The sequence below is a fragment of the Symphalangus syndactylus genome, chromosome 1, assembly GCF_028878055.3.
Source record: "Symphalangus syndactylus isolate Jambi chromosome 1, NHGRI_mSymSyn1-v2.1_pri, whole genome shotgun sequence".
Lineage (NCBI taxonomy): Eukaryota > Metazoa > Chordata > Mammalia > Primates > Hylobatidae > Symphalangus > Symphalangus syndactylus.
Window position 1 is genome coordinate 111,512,121 of NC_072423.2, and position 22,556 is coordinate 111,534,676.

Genomic DNA, 22,556 nt, shown 5'->3' on the forward strand with positions numbered 1-22,556 from the left:
TAGCTGGGACTACAGGCGCCTGCCACCACGCCCGGCTAATTTTTTGTATTTTTAGTAGAGACGGGGTTTCACTGTGTTAGCCAGGATGGTCTCGATCTCCTGTCCTCGTGATCCACCCGCCTCGGCCTCCCAAAGTGCTGGGATTACAGGTGTGAGCCACCGCACCCGGCCTACACTGAGCTCATTTTGTTTGTATCTTTTTTTTGAGTCGGAGTTTTGCTCTTGTTGCCCAGGCTGGAGTGCAATGGCGCCATCTTGACTCACTGCAACCTCCGCCTCCCCGGTTCAAGCAATTCTCCTGCTTCAGCCTCCCCAGTAGCTGGGATCACAGGCACCTGCCACCACACCTGGCTAATTTTTATATATATTTATTTATTTATTTTAGACAGAGTCTCGCTCTGTTGCCCAGGCTGGAGTGCGGTGGCACGATCTTAGCTGACTGCTAGCTTCGCCTCCCGGGTTCACGCCATTCTCCTGCCTCAGCCTCCTGAGTAGCTGGGACTACGGGTGCCTGCCATAATGCCCAGCTAATTTTTGTATTTTTAGTAGAGACGGGATTTCACCGTGTTAGCCAGGATGGTCTCGATCTCCTGACCTCATGATCCGCCCGCCTCGGCCTCCCAAAGTGCTGGGATTACAGGCGTGAGCCACCGCGCCTGGCCTTTTTTGTATTTTTAGTGGAGATGGGTTTTCACCTTGTTGGCCAGGCTGTTCTTGAACTCCTGACCTCAGATGATCTGCCTGCCTTGTCCTCCCAGATTGCTGGGATTACAGGTGTGAGCCACCACACCCAACGTTGTTTGTATCTATTTTTTCAAGTATCACTCTCTTGTGTTGCCTGATGTACAAGGTCTGAAAAGCACTGTATGATATGTTTTGTCTGTTTATTTTATTTTATTTTCATCTATCTTTCTTTTCTTTTCTTCTCTTTTTTTGAGAGTCCTGCTCTATTGCCCAGGCTGGAGTGCAGTGGCACAATAACAGTTTACTGCAGCTTCAATTTCCTGGGCTCAAGCGGTCCTCTGGCCTCAGCCTCCCGAGTAGTTGGGATGACAGGTGCTTGCCATCATGCCCTGCTAATTTCTGTATTTTTATTGTAGAGACAGGGTTTTGGTCTGTCATTAAGGCTGGTCTCGAACACCTGGACTCAAGTGATCTGGTTTCCTCGGCCTCCTAAAATGCTGGGTTTACAGGGGTGAGTCGCTGTGACAGCTCAATTTTTTTTCTTTCTTTTTTTTTTTTTTTGAGATGGAGTCTTGCTCTGTCGCCCAGGCTAGAGTGCAGTGGCACAATCTCGGCTCACTGCAACCTCCGCCTCTCAGGTTCAAGCGATTCTCCTGCCTCAGTCTCCTGAGTAGCTGGGATTACAGGTGCCTGCCACCATGCCCAGCTAATTTTTGTATTTTTAGTAGAGATGGAGTTTCACCATCTTGGCCAGGCTGGTCTCGAACTCCTGATCTCGTGATCCACCCACCTTGGCCTCCCAAAGTGTTGGGATTACAAGCGTGAGCCATCAAGCCCGACCCTTTTTTTTTTTTTTTAGATGGAGTCTCGCTCTGTTGCCCAGGCTGGAGTGCAGTGGAGCAATCTCAGCTCACTGCAAGCTCCGCCTCCTGGGTTCATGCCATTCTCCTGCCTCAGCCTCCTGAGTAGCTGGGACTACAAGCACCCGCCACCATGCCCGGCTAATTTTTTTTATTTTTATTTTTTATTTTTTTTATTAATTTTTTGCACACAAAAACAATAAACATTTTCTAAAAATACATACAAACAAAAAGATGCGTATCAAACATATTAGGAAGGTTGCACATGGGAAGTCGGGGAATAGAAATGGGGGGTGGGAGTTAAAATAAATGAGAGAGGGACTTTATATGGATCAGTGATAATAACTCAATCCTCTATTTGACAAAGAAGAGGGAGAAGGAAGAGGAAGAAAAAGAAAGTGGGGGCCGGGCGCGGTGGCTCACGCTTGTAATCCCAGCACTTTGGGAGGCCGAGGCGGGCGGATCACGAGGTCAGGAGATCGAGACCACGGTGAAACCCCGTCTCTACTAAAAACACAAAAAATTAGCCGGGCGTGGTGGCGGGCGCCTGTAGTCCCAGCTACTGGGAGAGGCTGAGGCAGGAGAATGGCGTGAACCCAGGAGGCAGAGCTTGCAGTGAGCCGAGATTGCGCCACTGCACTCCAGCCTGGGTGAAAAAGCAAGACTCCGTCTCAAAAAAAAAAAAAAAAAAAAAAAAAGAAAAAGAAAGTGGGATAAAGGATCAGAAAGGGAGGAAAATAGAAAAAATTAGAGTATGACTCCAGGGTAGACCTGTTTTGTTGTCACTGAGTTGGTTGGTTGGTTTGTCTGTTGTATTTTTCATGTTTCGCCAAGTTGGCCAGACTGGTCTCGAACTCCTAGCCCGAAGTGATCAACACGCCTCGCCCCCCAGAGTGCCGGGGCCACAGGCGTGAGCCACCACGTCCAGCCCCCACATTGCTTCTGGCCTCCGTGGTAGACCTCCCAGACGGGGCGGCCAGGCAGAGACGCTCCTCACTTATTCCCAGACGATAGGTGGCCGGGCAGAGGCGCTCCTCACTTCCCAGATGATGGGTGGTCAGGCAGAGGCGCTCCTCACTTCCCAGACGGTGGGTGGCCGGGCAGAGGCACTCCTCACTTCCCAGACGGGGCGGCCGGGCAGAGGCGCTCCTCACTTCCCAGACGGGGCGGCCGCATGCCCAGCTAATTTTTGTATTTTTAGTAGAGACGGTGTTTCACCTTGTTAGCCAGGATGGTCTTGATCTCCTGACCTCATGATCTGCCTGCCTTGGCCTCCCAAAGTGTGAGATTACAGGTGTGAGCCACCATGCCTGGCCTGTGCCAGCCCAATTTTTTTTTTTTTTTGAGACAGAATCTTTGGTCTGTCGCCCAGGTTGGAGTGCAGTGGCACAATCTCGGCTCACTGAAAGGTCTGCCTCCTGGGTTCATGCCATTCTCCTGCCTCAGCCTCCCGAGTAGCTGGGACTACAGGCGCCCGCCACCACGCCTGGCTAATTTTTTGTATTTTTTTAGTAGAGACGGGGTTTCGCCATGTTAGCCAGGATGGTCTCGATGTCCTGACCTCATGATCCGCCTGCCTCGGCCTCCCAAAGTGCTGGGATTACAGGCGTGAGCCACCACACCTGGCATACCAGCCCAATTTTAATTTAACTTTTTTTTGAGACAGAGTCTTACTCTGCTATTGTCCTTTTTTTTTTTTTTTTTTTTTTTTTGACACAGAATCTGACTCTGTCACCAGGCTGGAGTGCAATATAGTGATCTCGGCCCACTGCAACCTCCTCCACCTCCCGGGTTCAAGAGATTCTCCTGCCTCAGCCTCCCAAGTAGCTGGGACTACAGGCACGTACCACCACGCCTGGCTAATTTTTTTGTATTTTTAGTAGATACGGGGTTTCACCATGTTGGCCAGGATGATCTCGATCTCTTGACCTCGTGATCCACCCGCCTCGGCCTCCCAAAGTACTGGGATTACAGGTGTGAGCCACCATGCCCGGCCTATTGTCCTTTTTATATTCTTATTTTTTGTAATCTTGGCTTACTGCAGCTTCGAACTCCTGGCCTCGGTGATTCTCCAATGTCAGCCCCCTGAGTAGCTGGGACTACCTGCATGGGCCACCATGCTTGGCTAATTTTTGTATTTTTTGTAGAGACGGAGTTTCACCATGGCTGACCTCAAACTCCTGGGCTCACGCAATCATCTTGCCTCAGCCTCCCAAAGTGCTGGGATTACAGGCATAAACCACTGTACTCAGCCTTTTTTCTTTTTTCTTTCTTTTTTTTTTTTTTTTTTGAGACAGATTCTCACTCTGTCACCTATGTTGGATTGTGGTGGTGTGATACAGCCGTGACTCAGGCTCAAGAGATCCTCCAGCCTCAGCCTCCTAAAGTGCTGGGATTATAGACATGAGCCACTGTGCTTGCCTATCTGGTTCTTTTTTTTTCTTTTGAGATGGAGTCTCGCTCTGTCACACAGGCTGGAGTACAGTGGCGTGATCTCGGCTCACTGCAACCTCTGCCTCCCGGGTTCAAGCAATTCTCCTGCTTCAGCCTCCCAAGTAGCTGGGACTACAGGTGCGTGCCACCACGTCTGGCTAATTTTTAGTATTTTTAGTAGAGGCAGGGTTTCACAGTGTTAGCCAGGATAGTCTCAATCTCCTGACCTCGTGATCCACTCGCCTTTGCCTCCCAAAGTGCTGGGATTACTGGTTTGAGCCACCGTGCCCGGCTGCATTTTTGAGACGAAGTCTTGCTCTGTTGCCAGGCTGGAGTGCAGAGGCGTGATTGTTGCTCACTGCCACCTCCGCCTCCCGGGTTCAAGTGATTCTCCTGCCTCAGCCTCTCAAGTAGCTGGGACTACAACTGTGCGCCACCATACCCGGCTAATTTTTGTATTTTTAGTAGTGACAGGGTTTCACCATGTTGGCCAGGCTGACCTTGAGCTCCTGATCTTGTGATCTGCCCACGTCAGCCTCCCAAAGTACTGGGATTACAGGCGTGAGCCACCGTCCCGGCCTCCATCTTGGTTTTAAGTGGAAGTTCCTAACACCAAACAATATGGGCATGGTGGCTCTGGGAGGAAACCTCAACAATTAGGGAGGCAGAGGTAGGAGGATTGCTTAAACCTAGGAGTTCCAGACCAGTTGGCAACAAAGCAAGACCCTTATCTTTTTTTTTTTGAGACAGATGGAGTTTCGCCCTGTGGCCTAGGCTGGAGTGCGGTGGCGTGACTTAGGCTCACTGAAACCTCCACCTCCTGGGTTCAAGCCATTCTCCTGCCTCAGCCTCCCTAGTAACTGGGACTACAGGCACGTGCCACCATGCCCAGCTAATTTTTGTCTTTTTGGTAGAGACGGGGTTTCACGATGTTGGCCAGCATGGTCTGCATCTCTTGACCCGGTGATCTGCCCTCCTCAGCCTCTCAAATTGCTGGGATTATAGGCATGAACCACCACGCCTGTCCTCTGTTTTGCTTTATAAAGATGTGTGTCACACTATGTTGCCCAAGCTGGTCTTGAACTCCTGTGCTCAAGCAATCCTTTCACCTTGGCCTTCCTACATGTTGTGATTATAGGTGTGAGCCTCTGTGCCCTGCCTTATTGAGAGCTATTGGACATGGCTGTAAAACAGAGAGAATCAATGAGGATTTAACATTGAAAAACCTGCCTGCCACAATTGGGCAATGTATTGAAGGGGCTGGAGTGAAAGTGGCTGTTTACCAGCAAGCTAAGAGGTGAAACTCATCTGTAATGAGGGGCCATACAGTTCTGTGTCTGCTGGTGGCTGTGCTCACAGAGATGGGACCTAAAGCCAGAGCTTGTCTGTATCCTCCTGATGCCCAGGGGGTCCACACTGTAATCCATGGGATTTGGGAAGGCCTCTGCTTCAGCACAGGCAGGCTTCCTATAGGGGAAAATCTCAGGAACATGGAGGGAGCTACTCAGTGAATCATTAGCCTGGGTCAAAATGGAGATGGCAATGATCAGACCAGTCCAACATTAGAAATTGTCTTCCCCTGGCAACAGCCAAGGAGGAGGCAGGGAATGTTTTCTGTTACTTAAGGTCACCAGGCCTGGAGTGGGAAGGCACAGCTCCTCTAGGCCATTCCTTGGGCTGGCCTGGAATCATGTGCCTGGGCTTGTTTGACTGCAAATCATGAGAGCCCCATGGGCTGTGCAGGATCTGTGTCTCTGGGGCCCTTCAATATAGAGTAGACACAGGTTAACTGAAGCTGACCATTGCCTGGGGTGTTCTGACCTGTGAGATGGGAGCCAAAGGGAGGCCAGGGTTCCGGCTTTACTCCACACTGTTTTCCTGGGTTGGGGAAATTACTGGACCTCTTCTCTCTGAGCTTTGCCATCTATAAAACGGGTTTGGCTGGGTGTGGTGGCTCACATCTGTAATCCCAGCACTTTGGGAGGCCGAGGCAGGCGGATCACAAGGTCAGGAGTTCGAGACCAGCCTGAGCAACATGGAGAAACCCTGTCTCTACTAAAAATACAAAAATTAGCCGGGCGTGGTGGCACACGCCTGTAATCCCAGCTACTCAGGAGGTTGAGGCAGGAGAATCTCTCGAACCCGGGAGGCAGAAGTTGCAGTGAGCCGAGATCGTGCCACTGCACTCCAGCCTGGGCGACAGAACAAGACTCCATCTCAAAAAAAAAAAAAAAAAAAAAGCGAGAAGGGGATGGGGGAGGGAGTGATTGTGGGGGGAAAAAATGAGAAGGTAAAGCAAAAAAATAAATATTGACTGGGCACGGTGGCTCATGCCTGTAATCCTAGCACTTTGGGAGGCTGAGGCAGGTGGATAGCTTGAGCTCAGGAGTTCGAGACCAGCCTGGGCAACATGGTGAAAGTATGTCTCTACAAAAAATACAAAAATTAACCGGGCGTGGGGGTGTGTGCCTGTGTAGTCCCAGCTATTTGGGAGGCTGAGGTGGGAAGATCACTTGAGTCTGGGAGGTCAAGGCTGCAGTGAGCCTTGAAATTGCATCACTGCACTCCAGCCTGGGTGACAGAGTGAGACCCTGTCTCAAAAACAAAACAAAAACAAAAAACACACACACAATTTAACCATCATATTTATCATCACCATTCTTCCAAATACTTGTGGAAGTATATGCCTCAGCCTCCCAAGTAGCCGGGACTACAGGTTCGTGCCACCACGCCTGGTTAATTTTTTGTATTTTTAGTAGAGATGGAGTTTCACTGTGTTAGCCAGGCTGTTCTCGATCTCCTGACCTCAGGATCTGCCCTCCTTGGCCTCCCAAAGTGCTGGGATTACAGGCGTGAGCCACCGCGCTTGGCCCCTTCTTGCTCTTAAGATCATGTTTATTTAGGTATAATTTAGATACAATAAAATGAACAAATCATAAGTATTCTGTTTATTTGTTTGTTTTTTTAGAGACAAAGTCTCACTTTGTTACCCAGGCTGGTCTCAAACTCCTAAGCTCAAGTGATCCTCTCGCCTTCATCTCACAGGGTGATGGGATTACAGGCCTGAGCCACCCTGCCTGGCCTATGCATTTCTTTATATTGATGAGTAGTATTCCATTGTATTGATATAGCACAATTAGTTTATCTGTTCATCTGTTGGACATTTGGATTTTTTTCAAATTTTGGTTATCATGAATAAAGGACTTTGGTGTTGTTATGCTTCCATTTATCTTGGGTAAATACTTATGAGTGCAATGGCTAGATCATATTGTAGATATAAATTAAGAAAGACCCTGTTTTTCCAAGTGGTTGGAGGCCGGGTGTGGGAGGCAGGAGGATTACTGGAACCCAAGAGTTTGAAATCAGCTTGGGCAACATAGGGAAAAATAAACAAAACTAGGCCAGGCGCGGTGGCTCAGGCCTGTAATCCCAGCACTTTGGAAGGCCAAGGTGGGCAGATTGCCTGAGCTCAGGAATTGGAGACCAGCCTGGGCAACAGGATGAAACCCCATCTCGACTTAAAATACAAAAACTTAGCAGGGTGTGGCAGCGTGCGCCTGTAGCCCCAGGTACTTAGGAGGATGAGGCAGGAGAATCCCTTGAACCCGGGGACTCGGGAGGCGGAGGTTGCAGTGAGCTGAGATCGCATTGCACTCCAGCCTGGGCAAAAAGAGCGAAACTCTATCTTAAAGATTAAAAAAATAAAAAGGCCGGGCGCGGTGCCTCATGCCTGAAATCCCACCGCTTTGGGAGGCCAAGGTGGGAGGATTACCTGAGTTCATGACCAGCACAACCAACATGATGAAACCCCGTCTCTACTAAAAATACAAAAAATTAGCCGGGCACGGTGGCTCACGTCTGTAATCCCAGCATTTTGGGAGGCCGAGACGGATAGATGGCGAGGTCAGGAGTTTGAGACCAGCCTGACCAATATGGTGAAACTCCGTCTCTACTAAAAATACAAAAAAATTAGCCAGGCGTTGGTGGCGCATGCCTGTAACCTCAGCTATTAGGGAGGCTGAGGCAGAAGAATTGCTTGAACCCGGGAGGCGGAGGTTGCAGTGAGCCGAGATTGCGCCACTGCACTCCAGCCTGGGCGACAGAGCGAGACTCCGTCTCAAAAACAACAACAACAACAACAACAAAAACAGACTACCGCCCTAAGCAGTGAAAGAAACCCAAAGGGAGCCGAATGGCTTGCATACAGAAAGGCTGGGCAGTTGCTAGGCGCGGCTCGCGGGTAGTCTCTAAGCCTCGCGCAGTGACTGGCTGAAGAAGAACTTCCGTGGGAGGGGCGCGGTGACCCATGCCTGTAATTCCCGCACTTTCGGAGGCCGAGGTGGGCGGATTACTTGAGGCCAGGGATTCGAGACCAGCCTGGACAATATGGTGAAACCTCGTCTCTAGTAAAAATTAAAAAAAAAAAAATTAGCCGGGCATGGTGGCGGGCACCTGTAATGCCAGCTAGTAGGGAGGCTGAGGCAGGAGAATCGCTTGAATCCCGGAGACAGAGGTTGCAGTGAGTCGAGATAACGCCACTGCACTACAGCTGGGGCGACAGAGCGAGATGCCGTGTTAAAAACGAAAAAAAAAAAAAAAACTTCCGCAGGCACTTCCGACTCCCGGCCGACCCTGAGCGTCGGTGATTGGCTGGGCTGGCCGTACGCGGGACCTCCCGGGAGTTGTAGTTCTTGAGGCTCGGCTGAGGATGCCGGGAAGGGCTGGTGGTCGGGGGCCTAGAGCGGCGGTTGCACTTAGTTGCGGCTGCTGTCACCATGTCCCGCGTTTTGGTGCCTTGCCATGTGAAAGGCACCGTAGCCCTCCAGGTGGGCGACGTGCGGACCTCCCAAGGCCGGCCTGGCGTGCTGGTCATCGATGTCACCTTCCCCAGCGTCGCTCCCTTCGAGGTGAGCAAGCCTGGTGGGCGCGACCGAGGCTCCCGGGCGGGGCCGACCTGGAATCTCGGTCGTTTCCCAGGCATTTAATCTTTTACAGGAAAGCCTCTGCCGTCTTCCCTGCGCTTGCAGATTAGTTAGTCATTCATTTATTTAGTCCTTCAGTTAACACATTTTTCCTAGAATTGAGCTTCCTGTCTTGTTCTCTGCTGTCTCTTGCCCACATCCAGGACAACGCTGGCATGCAGGTGGCCAGAGTGGGCTAGGTTTTGCTGGAAATACCAAATAGTGAACCAAAATAGAAGTTAGGGGTCATTTTTTCCCTGGCCACAGTTGGGGATCGCTAAGCAATGATTTACCCCAAAACCTGCCGCCTCCCCCCGCCCCCCCGCTTTTTTTTTTTTTTTTTTTTGAATCGGAGTTCACTCTTGTTGCCCAGGCTGGAGTGCAATGGCACTATCTCGGCTCACCGCAACCTCCGCCTCCCGGATTCAAGCACTTCTCCTGCCTCAGCCTCCCAAGTAGCTGGGATTACAGGCATGCACCACCATGCCTGGCTAATTTTGTATTTTTAGTAGAGACGGGGTTTCTCCATATTGGTCAGGCTGGTCTCGAACTCCCGACCTCAGGTGATCCGCCCACCTCGGCCTCTCAAAGTGCTGGGATTACAGGCATGAGCCACCGCGCCTGGCCACTCTTCCCCATTCTTATAGTCCCTGCCAGAGGTCACTTACCTCAACACCATCCCCATAATGACTCGAGTTGCCAATCTCCAGTTGCACTTCCACATCACTTGATAGAGTGACTGGACACTGTATGACTCAACAAAGAGGGCAAAACCCACCTCCAATGGCCTGGCATTGAGAGCCCTTTGTGTCTGTGTCCCACCTGTTTCTGTCTCTTTTTTTTTTTTTTTTGAGATGGAGGTTCACTCTTGTTGCCCAGGCTGGAGTGCAGTGGCACTATCTTGGCTCACTGCAACCTCTGCCTCCTGGGTTCAAGCAATTATCCTGCCTCAGCCTCCCAAGTAGCTGGGATTATAGGCACCCACCACCACACCCGGCTAAATTTTTGTATTTTTTAGTAGAAACGGGGTTTCACTGGCCGGGCGTGGTGGCTCAAGCCTGTAATCCCAGCACTTTGGGAGGCCGAGGTGGGCGGATCACAAGGTCAGGAGATTGAGACCATCCTGACTAACACGGTGAAACCCCGTCTCTACTAAAAATACAAAAAATTAGGCCGGGTGCGATGGCTCAAACCTGTAATCCCAGCACTTTGGGAGGCTGAGGCGGGCGGATCACAAGGTCAGGAGATCGAGACCATCCTGGCTAACACGGTGAAACCCCGTCTCTACTAAAAATACAAAAAATTAGGCTGGGCGCGGTGGCTCACGCTTGTAATCCCAGCACTTTGGGAGGCCGAGGCGGGCGGATCACGAGGTCAGGAGATCGAGACCACGGTGAAACCCCGTCTCTACTAAAAATACAAAAAAATTAGCCGGGCGTGGTGGCAGGCGCCTGTAGTCCCAGCTACTCGGAGAGGCTGAGGCAGGAGAATGGCGTGAACCCGGGAGGCGGAGCTTGCAGTGAGCCGAGATTGCGCCACTGCACTCCAGCCTGGGGGACAGAGAAAGACTCCGTCTCAAAAAAAAAAAAAAAAAAATTCAAAAAATTAGCCGGGCGTGTTGGCGTGCGCCTGTAGTCCCAGCTACTCAGGGGGGCTGAGGCAGGAGAATGGCGTGCACCCGGGAGGCGGAGCTTGCATTGAGCCGAGATTGCACCACTGCAATCCAGCCTGTGGGACAGAGAGAGACTCCGTCTCAAAAAAAAAAAAAGAAACAGGGTTTCACCATGTGGGACGGGCTGGTCTCGAACTCGTGACATCAGGTGATCCACCTGCCCGGGCTTCCCAAAGTGTTGGGATTACAGGTGTGAGCCACTGCGCCCAGCCCTGTCTCTCTGTCTCAGGAGCTTTGTGCTGTGGTGTGTGGTTCTCCCCCAAGCTGTTCCTTACCATCAGCTGGGAAACTTAATTAAAGAGCCCAACCTTGGAAATCCTGACTTAGTAGACTAAGGTGAAGCCTGGATAATTTATTTAGTAACACATTTTCTTGGGTAATTCTGATGAGTATCCAATGACAAGATCCACTGCAGTAGTCAAGCCGAATCACTGGCTGTTCCAGTGGCACACCAGGTTCTCTCACCCTTTGGCAATTATTTGTATATGCTACTTTTACATTATCTACATTTCTTTTTTTTTTTTTTTTTTCCCTAAGAGGGAGTCTCGTTTTGTCACCCAGGCTGGAGTTACAGTGGCTTGATCTTGGCTCACTGCAACCTCCACCTCCTGGGTTCAAGCAGTTCTCCTGCCTCAGCCTCCCGAGTAGCTGGGACTACAGGCATGCCACACCACGCTCAGCTAACTTTTTGTATTTTTGGTAGAGATTGGGTTTCACTATGTTGGTCAAGCTGGTCTCGAACTCCTGAACTCAAATGATCCGCCCGCCCCAGCCTCCCAAAGTGCTGGGATTACAGATGTAAGCCACCGCACCCAGCCTACATTTTCTACATTTCTTATTTTTGAGACGGTGTCTCGCTCTGTCGCGCCCAGGCTGGAGTGGAGTGGCGTGATCTCAGCTCACTGCAAGCTCCACCTCCTGGGTTCACTCCATTCTCCTGCCTCAGCCTCCCGAGTAGCTGGGACTACAGGTGCCCACCACCACGCCTGGCTAATTTTTTGTATTTTTAGTAGAGACGGAGTTTCACCATGTTAGCCAGGATGGTCTCGATCTCCTGACCTCGTGATCCGCCCACCTCGGCCTCCCAAAGTGCTGGGATTACAGGTGTGAGCCACCGTGCCCGGCCACGTTTTCTACATTTCTTAGTCCACTTGGTGAACTCTTCCTCCTTCAGGCCTCATATGTACATTTTCTGCCTCTTCCAGGGTTAGAACTCTGCCCTCTAGCAGCATCTTGGACATGTGGCAAGATCTGCAGTCATGGTTTGTTTCCATGACCTACTCATTTAGACTGTGAACACCTTTAGGAAGGCAGAATTGTCTTTGGGCCCTAGTGATACTTGTTGAAATTGTTAATTTAGTAGAAGAGTACATTCAAAGGGGAAGAGGCAGGTGGATCACCTAAGGTCAGGAATGTGAGAGCATCCTGGCCAACATGGTGAAATTCTGTCTCTACTAAAAATACAAAACAATTAGCTGGGAGTGGTGACATGTACCTGTAGTCCCGGCTACTAGGGAGGCTGAGGCAGGAGAATCGCTTGAACCTGGGAGGTGGAGGTTGCAGTAAGCTGAGATCACGCTACTGCACTCCAGCCTGGGCAACAGAGCAAGATTTCCTCTCAAAAAAAAAAAAAAAAAGCAGGGAAGGAAGAGGTGGCATCTTTGACCTTTGAGCTTTTCAGGCCCTGGGCCTGGGTCTGACTTGTTGTAATGGGTTGTATGTGTTCTAGTTGCAGGAAATCACGTTTAAGAATTACTACACAGCTTTTTTGAGCATCCGTGTCCGTCAGCACACCTCAGCACACACACCTGCCAAGTGGGTGACCTGCCTGCGGGACTACTGTCTAATGCCCGACCCACACAGTGAGGAGGGAGCCCAGGAGTATGTATCGCTGTTCAAGCATCAGGTCAGCTGGGCCTCAGGATGGCCAGGGCAGCCCAGATGAGGACTTATCAGAGGTGGGGGTATTGGATCAATATACCAAGAGGGAAGAGGGGGCCAGTCTGGCCTAGACTGTGGCTTCCAGGGAAGTGCCTTGGAGGGACTACTGTTCCTTCCTTCCCAAAGGCCTGCGGGGTGGGCAGCATTCTGGCTCATTGCTGGTTGGGAGGCTTTTGGGCAGTGAGCTGGGTCCTCGCTGGGTCCTTGTGTGTGTGTGTCAGATGCTGTGTGACATGGCTAGAATATCGGAGCTGCGCCTGATTCTGCGGCAGCCATCACCACTGTGGCTGTCTTTCACAGTGGAGGAGCTGCAGATCTATCAGCAGGGACCAAAGGTAAGTGACTAGCTCAGCTGCTGGCTGGCCCTTTCCCCAGAAAGCTTCTATGACTGGGAAAGCTAGGTGGTGGGGTGGGTAATGGGTGAAGATTGTGAATGGGGCCTTCATGGAGGTTAGCTGGGTGTGAATGCTGGAAGCTCACAATGAGAGGTGAGGCCATGTCCCTACATCCCCTGACCTTTGGGGCCACCTGCTACTTTCAGAGCTGGAGCCTTTAGGTGCCGGGAGACACTTTTGAGCTTATGTTTCTGAGGACTCTGTCTGCACAGCAGGAGAACTTAGGTAGTCTGACTGTCCCTTTAGGTCTCTGTGGGCTCCCTAAACAGGGTTTTCCCAGTGTCTGAGGCCCAGGGGCCCTTCTCTTTGCTCCTAGGACCTTGGAACCTGGTCCCAGAGCTGTCCACTTTGTCTCACTCAGGGCAGTACATCTTTGCTTTGCAGAGCCCCTCCGTGACCTTTCCCAAGTGGCTCTCCCACCCAGTGCCCTGTGAGCAACCTGCACTCCTCCGTGAGGTAAGCCCTCACCCTAGGTAAGAACCACGTGTGAATGGCTCTAGTGTCCAGCACAGGCCAGGTGGACCCCTTCCTGTAAAATTCTGGGGCTGGGCCCAGGGCCCTTGGGTGTTATCTTCCTCCTGGGTATTCTGTGGGATTTGAGGCATCTCTGTTGTGGGGCTACATCAGGCCCTAACCTCATGTTTCATAAGCCATCTGAGAATGTTCTTGGTCTCAGCTGGAGGGCCCCTAGCCCAGGTTGGCCTCTCTGGAGCCCTAAGGGCACTGCTGGGGAGAGACCCATGGCCACTGACCCCTCCTTCTGGAGCAGGGTCTCCCAGACCCCAGCAGGGTATCCTCCGAGGTGCAGCAGATGTGGGCACTGACAGAGATGATCCGGGCCAGTCACACCTCCACAAGGATCGGCCGCTTTGATGTAAGTAATCGCTTCCCTCTGCTTGGCTTGCTTTGCCCTGAGCAGATCAGACCTGATGGTCTTTTGTATTTCAGGTGGATGGCTGTTACGACCTGAACTTGCTCTCCTACACTTGAATGGTTGCTCCTAGCCAAGATGTTGGCCTTTCTGTGCCCACCCAGACTTGGTTTTGGCCACCAGAGGCTGAAGTGTGTTTCCTGTGCATTCCAAGTGTTGCCTGCATGCCTGTTCTGTCCGGGCCACGTTCACAGATTCAAGATTCTCAGGGGCTTACCATGTTACTTCAGCATGAGCTCCTGGCAGGGGGTGCTCTGTCTTCGCCTGGCTGCAACTCAATTCTTCCTTCTACCCAAAAACACTCGTCAGTTATACTTACTGAGAATCCCTGAGTGCCCTCTGCCCCTTCTGCCAACATGCACATTCCTGTCTTCTGCCTATTCCCTCACCTCAGTGCAGTAGGGCTGGGCTGACCTACTAAAACCTGCTCCATGTATGGACCTGGAAGGCCATTGCTGCCATGGCACTTGGGACACTTGAGGAAGAAACAGAAACCTTATTTCTTCCTGTGTGTCCCCTAGTGGTTTTCTTTCCATTTGTGTTATGCCACAGAAAGAAATTTCCTGTCTAAACTCTTCTGCTGCCTGCCTAGGAAGGAAACCTGAAGATTTGGGCAGCCTGAGTCTCTCGGTTTCTGAGCTGGCTCCTGAATATATGTTCAAGTGGGTGTGCCCATAGGGCCTGGGCACGTGTCTCTAGCAAAACCAGGGCCTGAGAATAAGAACTGGGACCCTTCTAGGCAGGGCGCGGTGGCTCACGCCTGTAATCCCAGCACTTTGGGAGGCCAAGGCAGGTGGGTCACCTGAGGTCAAGAGTTCCAGACCAGCCTGACCAACCTGGAGAAACCCCGTCTCTACTAAAAATACAAAAAATTAGCTGGGTGTGGTGGTAGGCACCTGTAATCCCAGCTACTTGGGAGGCTGAGGCAGGAGAATCTCTTGAACCCGGGAAGTGGAGGTTGCGGACCTGAGATCGTGCCATTGCACTCCAGCCTGGGCAACAAGAGCAAAACTCCATCTTAAAAAAAAAAAAAAAAAACAACTGGGACCCTTCTGCCATCTGACATAGCCCAAAGCACATCTCTATCCTTTCTCCCAGTTGCCCCTCTCCTTTTTTGTTGTTTTTTTTTTGAGGTGGAGTTTTGCTCTTGTTGCCCAGGCTGGAGTGCAGTGGTGCAATCTTGGCTCATTGCAACCTCCGCCTCCCGGGTTCAAGCGATTCTCCTGCCTCAGTCTCCTGAGTAGCTGGGATTACAGTCATGTGCCACCATGCCTGGCTAATCTTGTATTTGTAGTAGAGACGGGGTTTCTCCATGTTGGTCAGGCTGGTCTCGAACTCCCGACCTCAGGTGATCCACCTGCCTTGGCCTTCCAAAGTGCTGGGATTACAGGCATGAGCCACCGTGCCCGGCCTGCCCCTTTCCAAGAGATATGCTTAGCATGATGAGAGATCAACCACGGTGGGGAGTGGGTCTAAGTAAGGGTTCCCATTGTTGCATTTTAAGAGGCCTAGGTCCTCCATTAACTCAGGCCAACTATTAAGTGATGCAGGCTGCTCTTCCTTCATGTGAGAAAAACCTGTTTCCCTCTGGTTCTTCCTGGCTTTGCACCTGGTGGCTATTACAAAGCAGTACTGCAGTATGTCTTGGACCTGGAAAGTTGGACATGTGTGTGGCTCAACAGTTTTCTTGGGGGAGTTCAGTGACCTTTTGGTGGCCACCCTCTGCTCTCACCTGTGAGTTCTTGCAGGTGGCGACTTTATCTGCAAGGTCACTTACATAGCCCCACTCAGCTGCTTCGGAAAGCGTGATGGAGCAGTAGTCCTCAGTGTGTGTGTGAGTGAAGAGGACCTTATGGTAGCAGAGACCATGCTTCATTCCTGGCTGTGTCCCCATCCGAAGGCCTGGTATGCAGTAAGATCAATAAATACTTATAGAATGCATGACTGCTGGCTGTCTGCCTGGTGGGAGAGCTGTGGAACTAGGGGTCCACATGAGGACAGACTACTGTGGTGCTGCCTACCTGCCAGGCTGGCCCACCTTCCCCACCCCCACTTGACCTTACTCTCTTGAGGTACTAAAGGTATGATTCAGACCTTTCAGCCCTTTCCAGAACTTTGACCCTTTGGAGACAGGGTGGTTCTGCAGAGGGCGGTTCTGCAGGGGGCGGTCTAGCCCCTAGCTTTGTTCTGGGCAGCCCAATCAGCTCTGGATTGCCCAAGCTGCCCTGAAGAGCCAGCCGAAAGAGCCGGAGGCTGTTTCCCTGTGGTTGCGAGTTCCTGCATTCTCTGCTCTAAATCCCAGCCTGCCCTCGGGGCTGCCCACGCCCCCTTCAGATCCTTTGCTCCGGAGAGAGACCTGTCCGAGCAGAGGCCTGGACTACATCTCCCGGCGTGCCTGGCAGTGTGGTGGCCTCTGTGCGCCGTCTGCACTCGTTGCAGGCGACGATGCAGAGGGCTGTAAGTGTGGTGGCCTGTCTGGGCTTTCGCCTGCAGGCATTCCCCCCGGCGTTGTGTCGTCCACTTAGTTGCGCACAGGTGGGATAGAGGGTGCGGATCCTGGAGGGTGGGGGAGGGAAGCGGCTGGGGGCTAGGGCCCTGGTGGCACTAAGCCCAGCCGCCCGCAGGAGGTGCTCCGCAGGACACCGCTCTATGACTTCCACCTGGCCCACGGCGGGAAAATGGTGGCGTTTGCGGGTTGGAGTCTGCCAGTGCAGTACCGGGACAGTCACACTGACTCGCACTTGCACACACGCCAGCACTGCTCGCTCTTTGACGTGTCTCATATGCTGCAGGTGAGCCGGGGGAGCACGCTGGCCGCCTGATCAGGCCTTCCTCCCTGTTTACAGTGATCCACTCCTTGGCTTTGTTTGCTGTGAACTGGATTCCAAGGACAGCCTTCCCAGAAGAGCTAGAGGTCATGGGGGTGTCATGGATAGGTCAATGGCCCCAAGGAAATGAGCTCAGAGGGTCTCATCATCTCATCCTTCTAGCTTGCCCCAACTAAGTGGTGTGCCTTAATGTCCTGGGTTTTCCAGGGCTGACACCCACTCTCATGTATTGGGCTGGGTGTTGGTTTGAAAAGGGGTTATTTCAGGAAAGTGCTAGGTCCTGTCCAGTTCCCTGGCAGTCCCCCCGCACAGAGTGATGGGGGAGGTCAGGAAATCAGAAGGTGGTCCTTTGCCACGTACAGAACCAAAAGACTGGTTAGTCACTTTGGGTGGGCTGGACTGCACTGTGGATGGCAGGGAGGATGCATCCTTGCTTAGTGGCCTTTTGGATTGTAGCTGTTGCAATGGCCTGAGGCTTTCAATCTCTTCCCCAGACCAAGATACTTGGTAGTGACCGGGTGAAGCTGATGGAGAGTCTAGTGGTTGGAGACATTGCAGAGCTAAGACCAAACCAGGTGGGCCCTTTTGTTTCTGCTCTATGAGTTTTCTTAGTCATGAGCCAGCAAATGGGCTGAGTCCCTACCTCAGGCTTAGGGGCACAGAGATGAGTCAAACACAGCTTCTCAGGGCTTGCAGTCTTGGACAGAATCCCTGAGTCATTTCCAGAGACACAGACATTTGTAGGGAGGGGAATATCCCAGCCTTACTACATCAGGCTAGGAGGCCAGAAACCAAGGTTAATATGCTACTCTCTGGCCATCCTTTCTGCCTAACCCCTCTCTATTCAACATGTGGTCCCTGGCCAGGCGACGTGACTCAAACACCTGTAATCCCAGCACTTGGGGAGGCCAAGGTGGGTGGATCACCTGAGGTCAGGAGTTCGAGACCAGCCTGGCCAACATGGCAAAACCTCGTTTCTACTAAAAATACAAAAATTAGCCGGGCGTGGTGGCACGCGCTTGTAGTCCCAGCTACTCGGGAGGCTGAGGCTGCAGCGAGCTGAGGTTGCACCACTGCACTCTGGCCTGGGTGACAGAGCGAGACTCAGTCTAAAAAGAAAAATAACAACAAAGTGTGGTCTCTAAACCAACGTCTTTGGAGCTTGTTAGGAATATACTCTCAGGCACTGCTCCAGACCTGCTGAATCAGAACCTTCATTTTAACAAGATCCCCAGGTGATTCATGTGACCCCTCAACCTCAGGCTTTTTGTCCATCCAGTGGGGAGGCTAAGGAAGTTTTTGGGGGGCATTGCTATGGAATACTTAGGAGAGCCTGAGATCATCAAGATGACCTTTGAAGCTTTTGTTCTGTGGGTTGGCACATGGGCTGAGTCGTCCCAGGTTTGGGTAGGTGAAGCAGCAGGTCCTAGGTGTCATAGATTAAGCGTCAGATGGGGCTCTCAGTACAGAGTTGGGGGCGGTGCAGAGGTCTTACCAGATCAGGGAAGCACCCCAAGGTAGGGAGGGGATGAAAACTTACTTGGTGCATGAGGATCAAAGACCTTGGACTTGGGCCCAGACTTGTACCTTGCACACCCTGAGTCCTTCACATTAGGGTTCATAACCTTTTGGTAGCTAAGTGGGTCCAGGGTTGTGTCTGGCTCACCCTTGGCTTTGCCCTCCTGGACCTGGAAGCCAAAACGCTCCACTTTGGTCCTAGGGGACACTGTCGCTGTTTACCAACGAGGCTGGAGGCATCTTAGATGACTTGATTGTAACCAATACTTCCGAGGGCCACCTGTATGTGGTGTCCAACGCTGGCTGCTGGGAGAAAGATTTGGCCCTCATGCAGGTACACCCCCTCTGTGTTCTAGGCACCTCGTCTTCCTTGTTCATAGAGCAGCATCCTTGTTGTCCAAGACAGGGTTGGCACAGACAAGGGACCTGGAAAATGGCTGAGTGAATGAACAGCTATGAGACTCAAGAGCAGGCCCTCTCTGGAGCATGCCAGGGTTTGGTGGTGGGGGATTACCAGGCATGGGGAGGGGGTCTTGGCCCCTCTGGTGTGAGGTGGCAGAACTGGGATTGGGTCATCTCTATCACTTAGTAGCTATGTGACCTTATAAGATGGGAACCAGCCTACTACCTTTTTTTTCCTCCCTCCTCCTCCTCTCCACTGTCTCACTACTGTCCAGCTCTGCAGTGTCCAGCCCATGGTAGGTGCTCAGTAAGTGGCCCCAGATGCTCTTGTGTTTCTGTCTTTTAGGACAAGCTCAGGGAGCTTCAGAACCAGGGCAGAGATGTGGGCCTGGAGGTGTTGGATAATGCCCTGCTAGCTCTGCAAGGTGAGAGGGCTGGGCTGGAGTTGGAGCCAACCTTTGCCTTCCTGGCTTCATTGACTGCTTAGCACAGAGGCCATACCAAGAAGAAGGTGTGGAAGGTGTGATACTTGTGTGCCATAATTTTAAGTTTGGTATCTTGCCCTCTTCCTACCTACCACAAGGGTCCATGGGCTAGGGACAAGGGCATCTTCTCCCACTTACAGAGTAAGATGTGCTCAGGGCTTGTTCTGGTCCCTGAATAAGGCTTTAGTCCAGCTTTGAGGGATGCTGGGACCTGGATATTTGGTCACTGGCTCCCTGGGCTCAGGCCCCACTGCAGCCCAGGTACTACAGGCCGGCGTGGCAGATGACCTGAGGAAACTGCCCTTCATGACCAGTGCTGTGATGGAGGTGTTTGGCGTGTCTGGCTGCCGCGTGACCCGCTGTGGCTATACAGGAGAGGATGGTGTGGAGGTGTGTCAAGAAGTGGTGTAGGGGGCAGTACAGGGCAAAGATGCATGTGAGGGGTTGGGGGTATGTGGTACAGGGAGCTTCCCATCTGCCCTCTGGTGTTTCATACAGATCTCGGTGCCAGTAGCGGGGGCAGTTCACCTGGCAACAGCTCTTCTGAAAAACCCAGAGGTGAAGCTGGCAGGGCTGGCAGCCAGGGACAGCCTGCGCCTGGAGGCAGGCCTCTGCCTGTACGGGAATGACATTAATGAACACACTACACCTGTGGAGGGCAGCCTCAGTTGGACACTGGGTGAGCTGGGCCAGCACTCAAGGATAGGGTCCTGGAGGTTGGGGTGACCCTTAATAAGACTAGCCAGCCCATGACTCCTCCAAAGGTTATGTAGCCTGGAGCCTTCTTGAGCCTCCCTTCCCTGAAGGTGCCACTGTGGCTTTGCCCATTAGAAACTGAAGATGAGGCCGGGCACGGTGGCTCATGCTTGTAATCCCAGCACTTTGGGAGGCCGAGGCGGGAGGATCACGAGGTCAGGAGATCGAGACCATGGTGAAACCCCGTCTCTACTAAAAATACAAAAAAATTAGCCGGGCGTGGTGGCTGGTGCCTGTAGTCCCAGCTACTCGGGAGGCTGAGGCAGGAGAATGGTGTGAACCCAGGAGGTGGAGCTTGCAGTGAGCCGAGATTGCGCCACTGCACTCCAGCCTGGGCGACAGAGCAAGACTCCGTCTCAAAAAAAAAAAAAAAAAAAGAAACTGAAGATGTTGGCCGGATGCGGTGGCTCACACCTGTAATCCCAGCACTTTGGGAGGCCAAAGCGGGCGGATCACGAGGTCAGGAATCAAGACCATCCTGGCTAACACGGTGAAACCCCGTCTCTACTAAAAATACAAAAAAAAAATTAGCTGGGCATTGTGGCGGGCGCCTATAGTCCCAGCTGCTCGGGAGGCTGAGGCAGGAGAATGGCATGAACCTGGGCGGTGGAGTTTGCAGTGAGCCGAGATCGCGCCACTGCACTCCAGCCAGGGCGATAGAGCGAGACCCCGTCTCAAAAAAAAAAGAAAAAAAAGAAACTGAAGATGCTGCCGGGCATGGTGTCTCACACCTGTAATCCCAGCACTTTGGGAGGCCAAGGTGGGTGGATCACGAGGTCAGGAATTCGAGAATAGCCTGGCCAACATGGTAAGACCCCATCTCTACTAAAAATATAAAAATTAGCCAGGCATGGTGGCGGGTGCCTGTAATCCCAGCTACTCAGGAGACTGAGGCAGGTAAATCACTTGAACCTGGGAGGCAGAGTTTGCAGTGAGCTGAGATCGTGCCACTGCACTCTGGGCCTGGGGGACAGAGTGACTCCATCTCAGAAAAAAAAAAGAAACTGAAGATGCTCAGCAGGTGGGCAGCATGGCCTCTAGGGGATAGGAGGTGGTTGGTTGGCTGACGGCAGTGAGGGGAGGAATAGAGCCTGGAGTAGCCCAAGCGAAGGGGCCTTGATGCTAGATAGTGTGTTACTTGAGGACCTCATAAGGACCTCCTGTGGCCAGGACTTCTATGGGCTGTGGCTTATGTCTCGTGTCATTCTCCAGGGAAGCGCCGCCGAGCTGCTATGGACTTCCCTGGAGCCAAGGTCATTGTTCCCCAGCTGAAGGGCAAAGTGCAGCGGAGGCGTGTGGGGTTGATGTGTGAGGGGGCCCCCATGCGGGCACACAGTCCCATCCTGAACATGGAGGGTATCAAGATTGGTAGGTGGACCAAGGAAGCTGGGAAGCCCTTGTCTCATCCCCAGGAGGGTGGGGGCACTGGCAGGGTGGTGCTGATGCATGGCTTATGCTTGCTTGACAGGTACTGTGACTAGTGGCTGCCCCTCGCCCTCTCTGAAGAAGAATGTGGCGATGGGTTATGTGCCCTGCGAGTACAGTCGTCCAGGGACAATGCTGCTGGTAGAGGTGCGGCGGAAGCAGCAGATGGCTGTAGTCAGCAAGATGCCCTTTGTGCCCACAAACTACTATACCCTCAAGTGAAGCTGGCTCAGGGTGGGGCTGTCCCTTCCAGGAGTTTTGCCCCTACAAGGGGTCAGTCAAGAAGCTGAGGCAGAACTCACTGGGGGTGGGCAGTTAAGGTGGAGGCTGATTCTAATTGTCTGGTTGAGGAGCCACACCACCTATTCCCCCCACCTAACTCATGCCACTCCAGCTTCCTTCAGGACCCTGCTTCTGAGTGACGGACCAGCTCACACAATGTCTTGTTTCAGTCCATGATCCCACTGACCTACTCTTGCCTGCTGGAGAGTAATGAGAAGCTTTGGTTCTGCCATCTCTCCCACTCTGCCAGGTGCTGGCTGTGGAGCAAAGGCTCACCTTTGCGGGGAAGATAAAACCTGCCCAACCTACCTCACCATGGTTTTTCACATTGCAAAGGGTAATAACATGGGTAGTGTGGACTTAGGCTACCCCCTCCAGTTTGCTTTCCATAAATGCAAATTGTACCTACTGCAAGTCAGGAATGATTGCTGACTCACAGTAGGGCTGCTATGCCTGTGTGTAAACTTGGGGATGGCTGAAGGAATACAGACTCACTCTTCCACATTCCCAAGTTGGTCTAGTGTGCTGCCCAGTGGCAAACCATGGCAGGCTCACCACCTATTCTGAGCTCCAGGGGTGTTGTAGGGCAGGGTGGGCTTCCTCCCAGACTTGCCTTACCCTGGGCTGACCTTTGCCCCTGGTATGCATTAACGGACTCCACTGAATCCTAAAAAAAAAAATTAAACTTCCTTCTTACTTGCCAGTCTCTAGCTTCATAGTTCTCTGTTCACAGGGTTCCTGAAATGCCAACCCAATGCCTGCCTTCCTGGCCTCCAAGACAAGCTTGGAATAGGTTCTCCTTGAAAGGGGCCAGTCTATAAAAATGGAGATATTGCCCCTGTTGGGCACCCCATCCCTGCTCCTCCAGGGAGCTGGCATCACCTCTCCCCTCCCTGCAAGTTGTTGCATCTGGGTCCCAAGGGGCAACAGCTTCCAGGATGTTCCCTCTCTCACTGCCCCTGTGCATGCACACCCTTGTTCTG

General features: G+C 52.2%; 2 protein-coding genes across 10 annotated transcripts; both read left to right on the forward strand.

The window, feature by feature from the left end:
* Positions 1 to 8,659: 8,659 nt before the first annotated feature.
* On the forward strand, positions 8,660 to 15,818 carry NICN1 (nicolin 1, tubulin polyglutamylase complex subunit). Of its 4 annotated transcripts, none has more exons than XM_055277096.2 (6): positions 8,660 to 8,884; positions 12,340 to 12,516; positions 12,773 to 12,886; positions 13,331 to 13,402; positions 13,716 to 13,820; positions 13,895 to 15,818. In XM_055277096.2, exons 1-6 carry the CDS (start codon positions 8,753 to 8,755, stop codon positions 13,934 to 13,936), a joined length of 642 nt encoding a protein of 213 aa, XP_055133071.1. In that variant the 5' UTR covers positions 8,660 to 8,752; the 3' UTR covers positions 13,937 to 15,818. The 4 variants fall into 4 exon arrangements, with proteins under 4 accessions (XP_055133071.1, XP_063466561.1, XP_063466549.1 ...); XM_063610479.1 differs by having other exon boundaries at positions 8,663 to 8,884; positions 12,346 to 12,516; XM_063610491.1 differs by lacking the exon at positions 12,773 to 12,886 and having other exon boundaries at positions 8,661 to 8,884; positions 12,346 to 12,516.
* A 128-nt stretch (positions 15,819 to 15,946) lies between these two features.
* On the forward strand, positions 15,947 to 22,276 carry AMT (aminomethyltransferase). Of its 6 annotated transcripts, none has more exons than XM_055277015.2 (10): positions 15,947 to 16,412; positions 16,502 to 16,669; positions 17,200 to 17,280; positions 18,426 to 18,557; positions 18,972 to 19,050; positions 19,355 to 19,500; positions 19,609 to 19,789; positions 20,245 to 20,325; positions 21,079 to 21,234; positions 21,335 to 22,276. In XM_055277015.2, exons 1-10 carry the CDS (start codon positions 16,323 to 16,325, stop codon positions 21,511 to 21,513), a joined length of 1,293 nt encoding a protein of 430 aa, XP_055132990.1. In that variant the 5' UTR covers positions 15,947 to 16,322; the 3' UTR covers positions 21,514 to 22,276. The 6 variants fall into 6 exon arrangements, with proteins under 6 accessions (XP_055132990.1, XP_055132994.1, XP_055132992.1 ...); XM_055277019.2 differs by lacking the exon at positions 20,245 to 20,325 and having other exon boundaries at positions 21,335 to 21,438; positions 21,686 to 22,276; XM_055277017.2 differs by lacking the exon at positions 20,245 to 20,325.
* Positions 22,277 to 22,556: the final 280 nt, after the last annotated feature.

Coding starts and splice junctions, on each gene's coding strand:
- AMT (XM_055277015.2), top strand. CDS start 16,323: ATGCAGAGGGCTGTAAGTGTGGTGGCCTGTCTGGGCTTTCGCCTGCAG. Junction 16,670..17,199: donor ACGTGTCTCATATGCTGCAG/GTGAGCCGGGGG, acceptor TCTCTTCCCCAG/ACCAAGATACTTGGTAGTGA. Junction 17,281..18,425: donor CAGAGCTAAGACCAAACCAG/GTGGGCCCTTTT, acceptor CTTTGGTCCTAG/GGGACACTGTCGCTGTTTAC.
- NICN1 (XM_055277096.2), top strand. CDS start 8,753: ATGTCCCGCGTTTTGGTGCCTTGCCATGTGAAAGGCACCGTAGCCCTC. Junction 12,517..12,772: donor TATCGCTGTTCAAGCATCAG/GTCAGCTGGGCC, acceptor TGTGTGTGTCAG/ATGCTGTGTGACATGGCTAG. Junction 13,403..13,715: donor AACCTGCACTCCTCCGTGAG/GTAAGCCCTCAC, acceptor CTTCTGGAGCAG/GGTCTCCCAGACCCCAGCAG.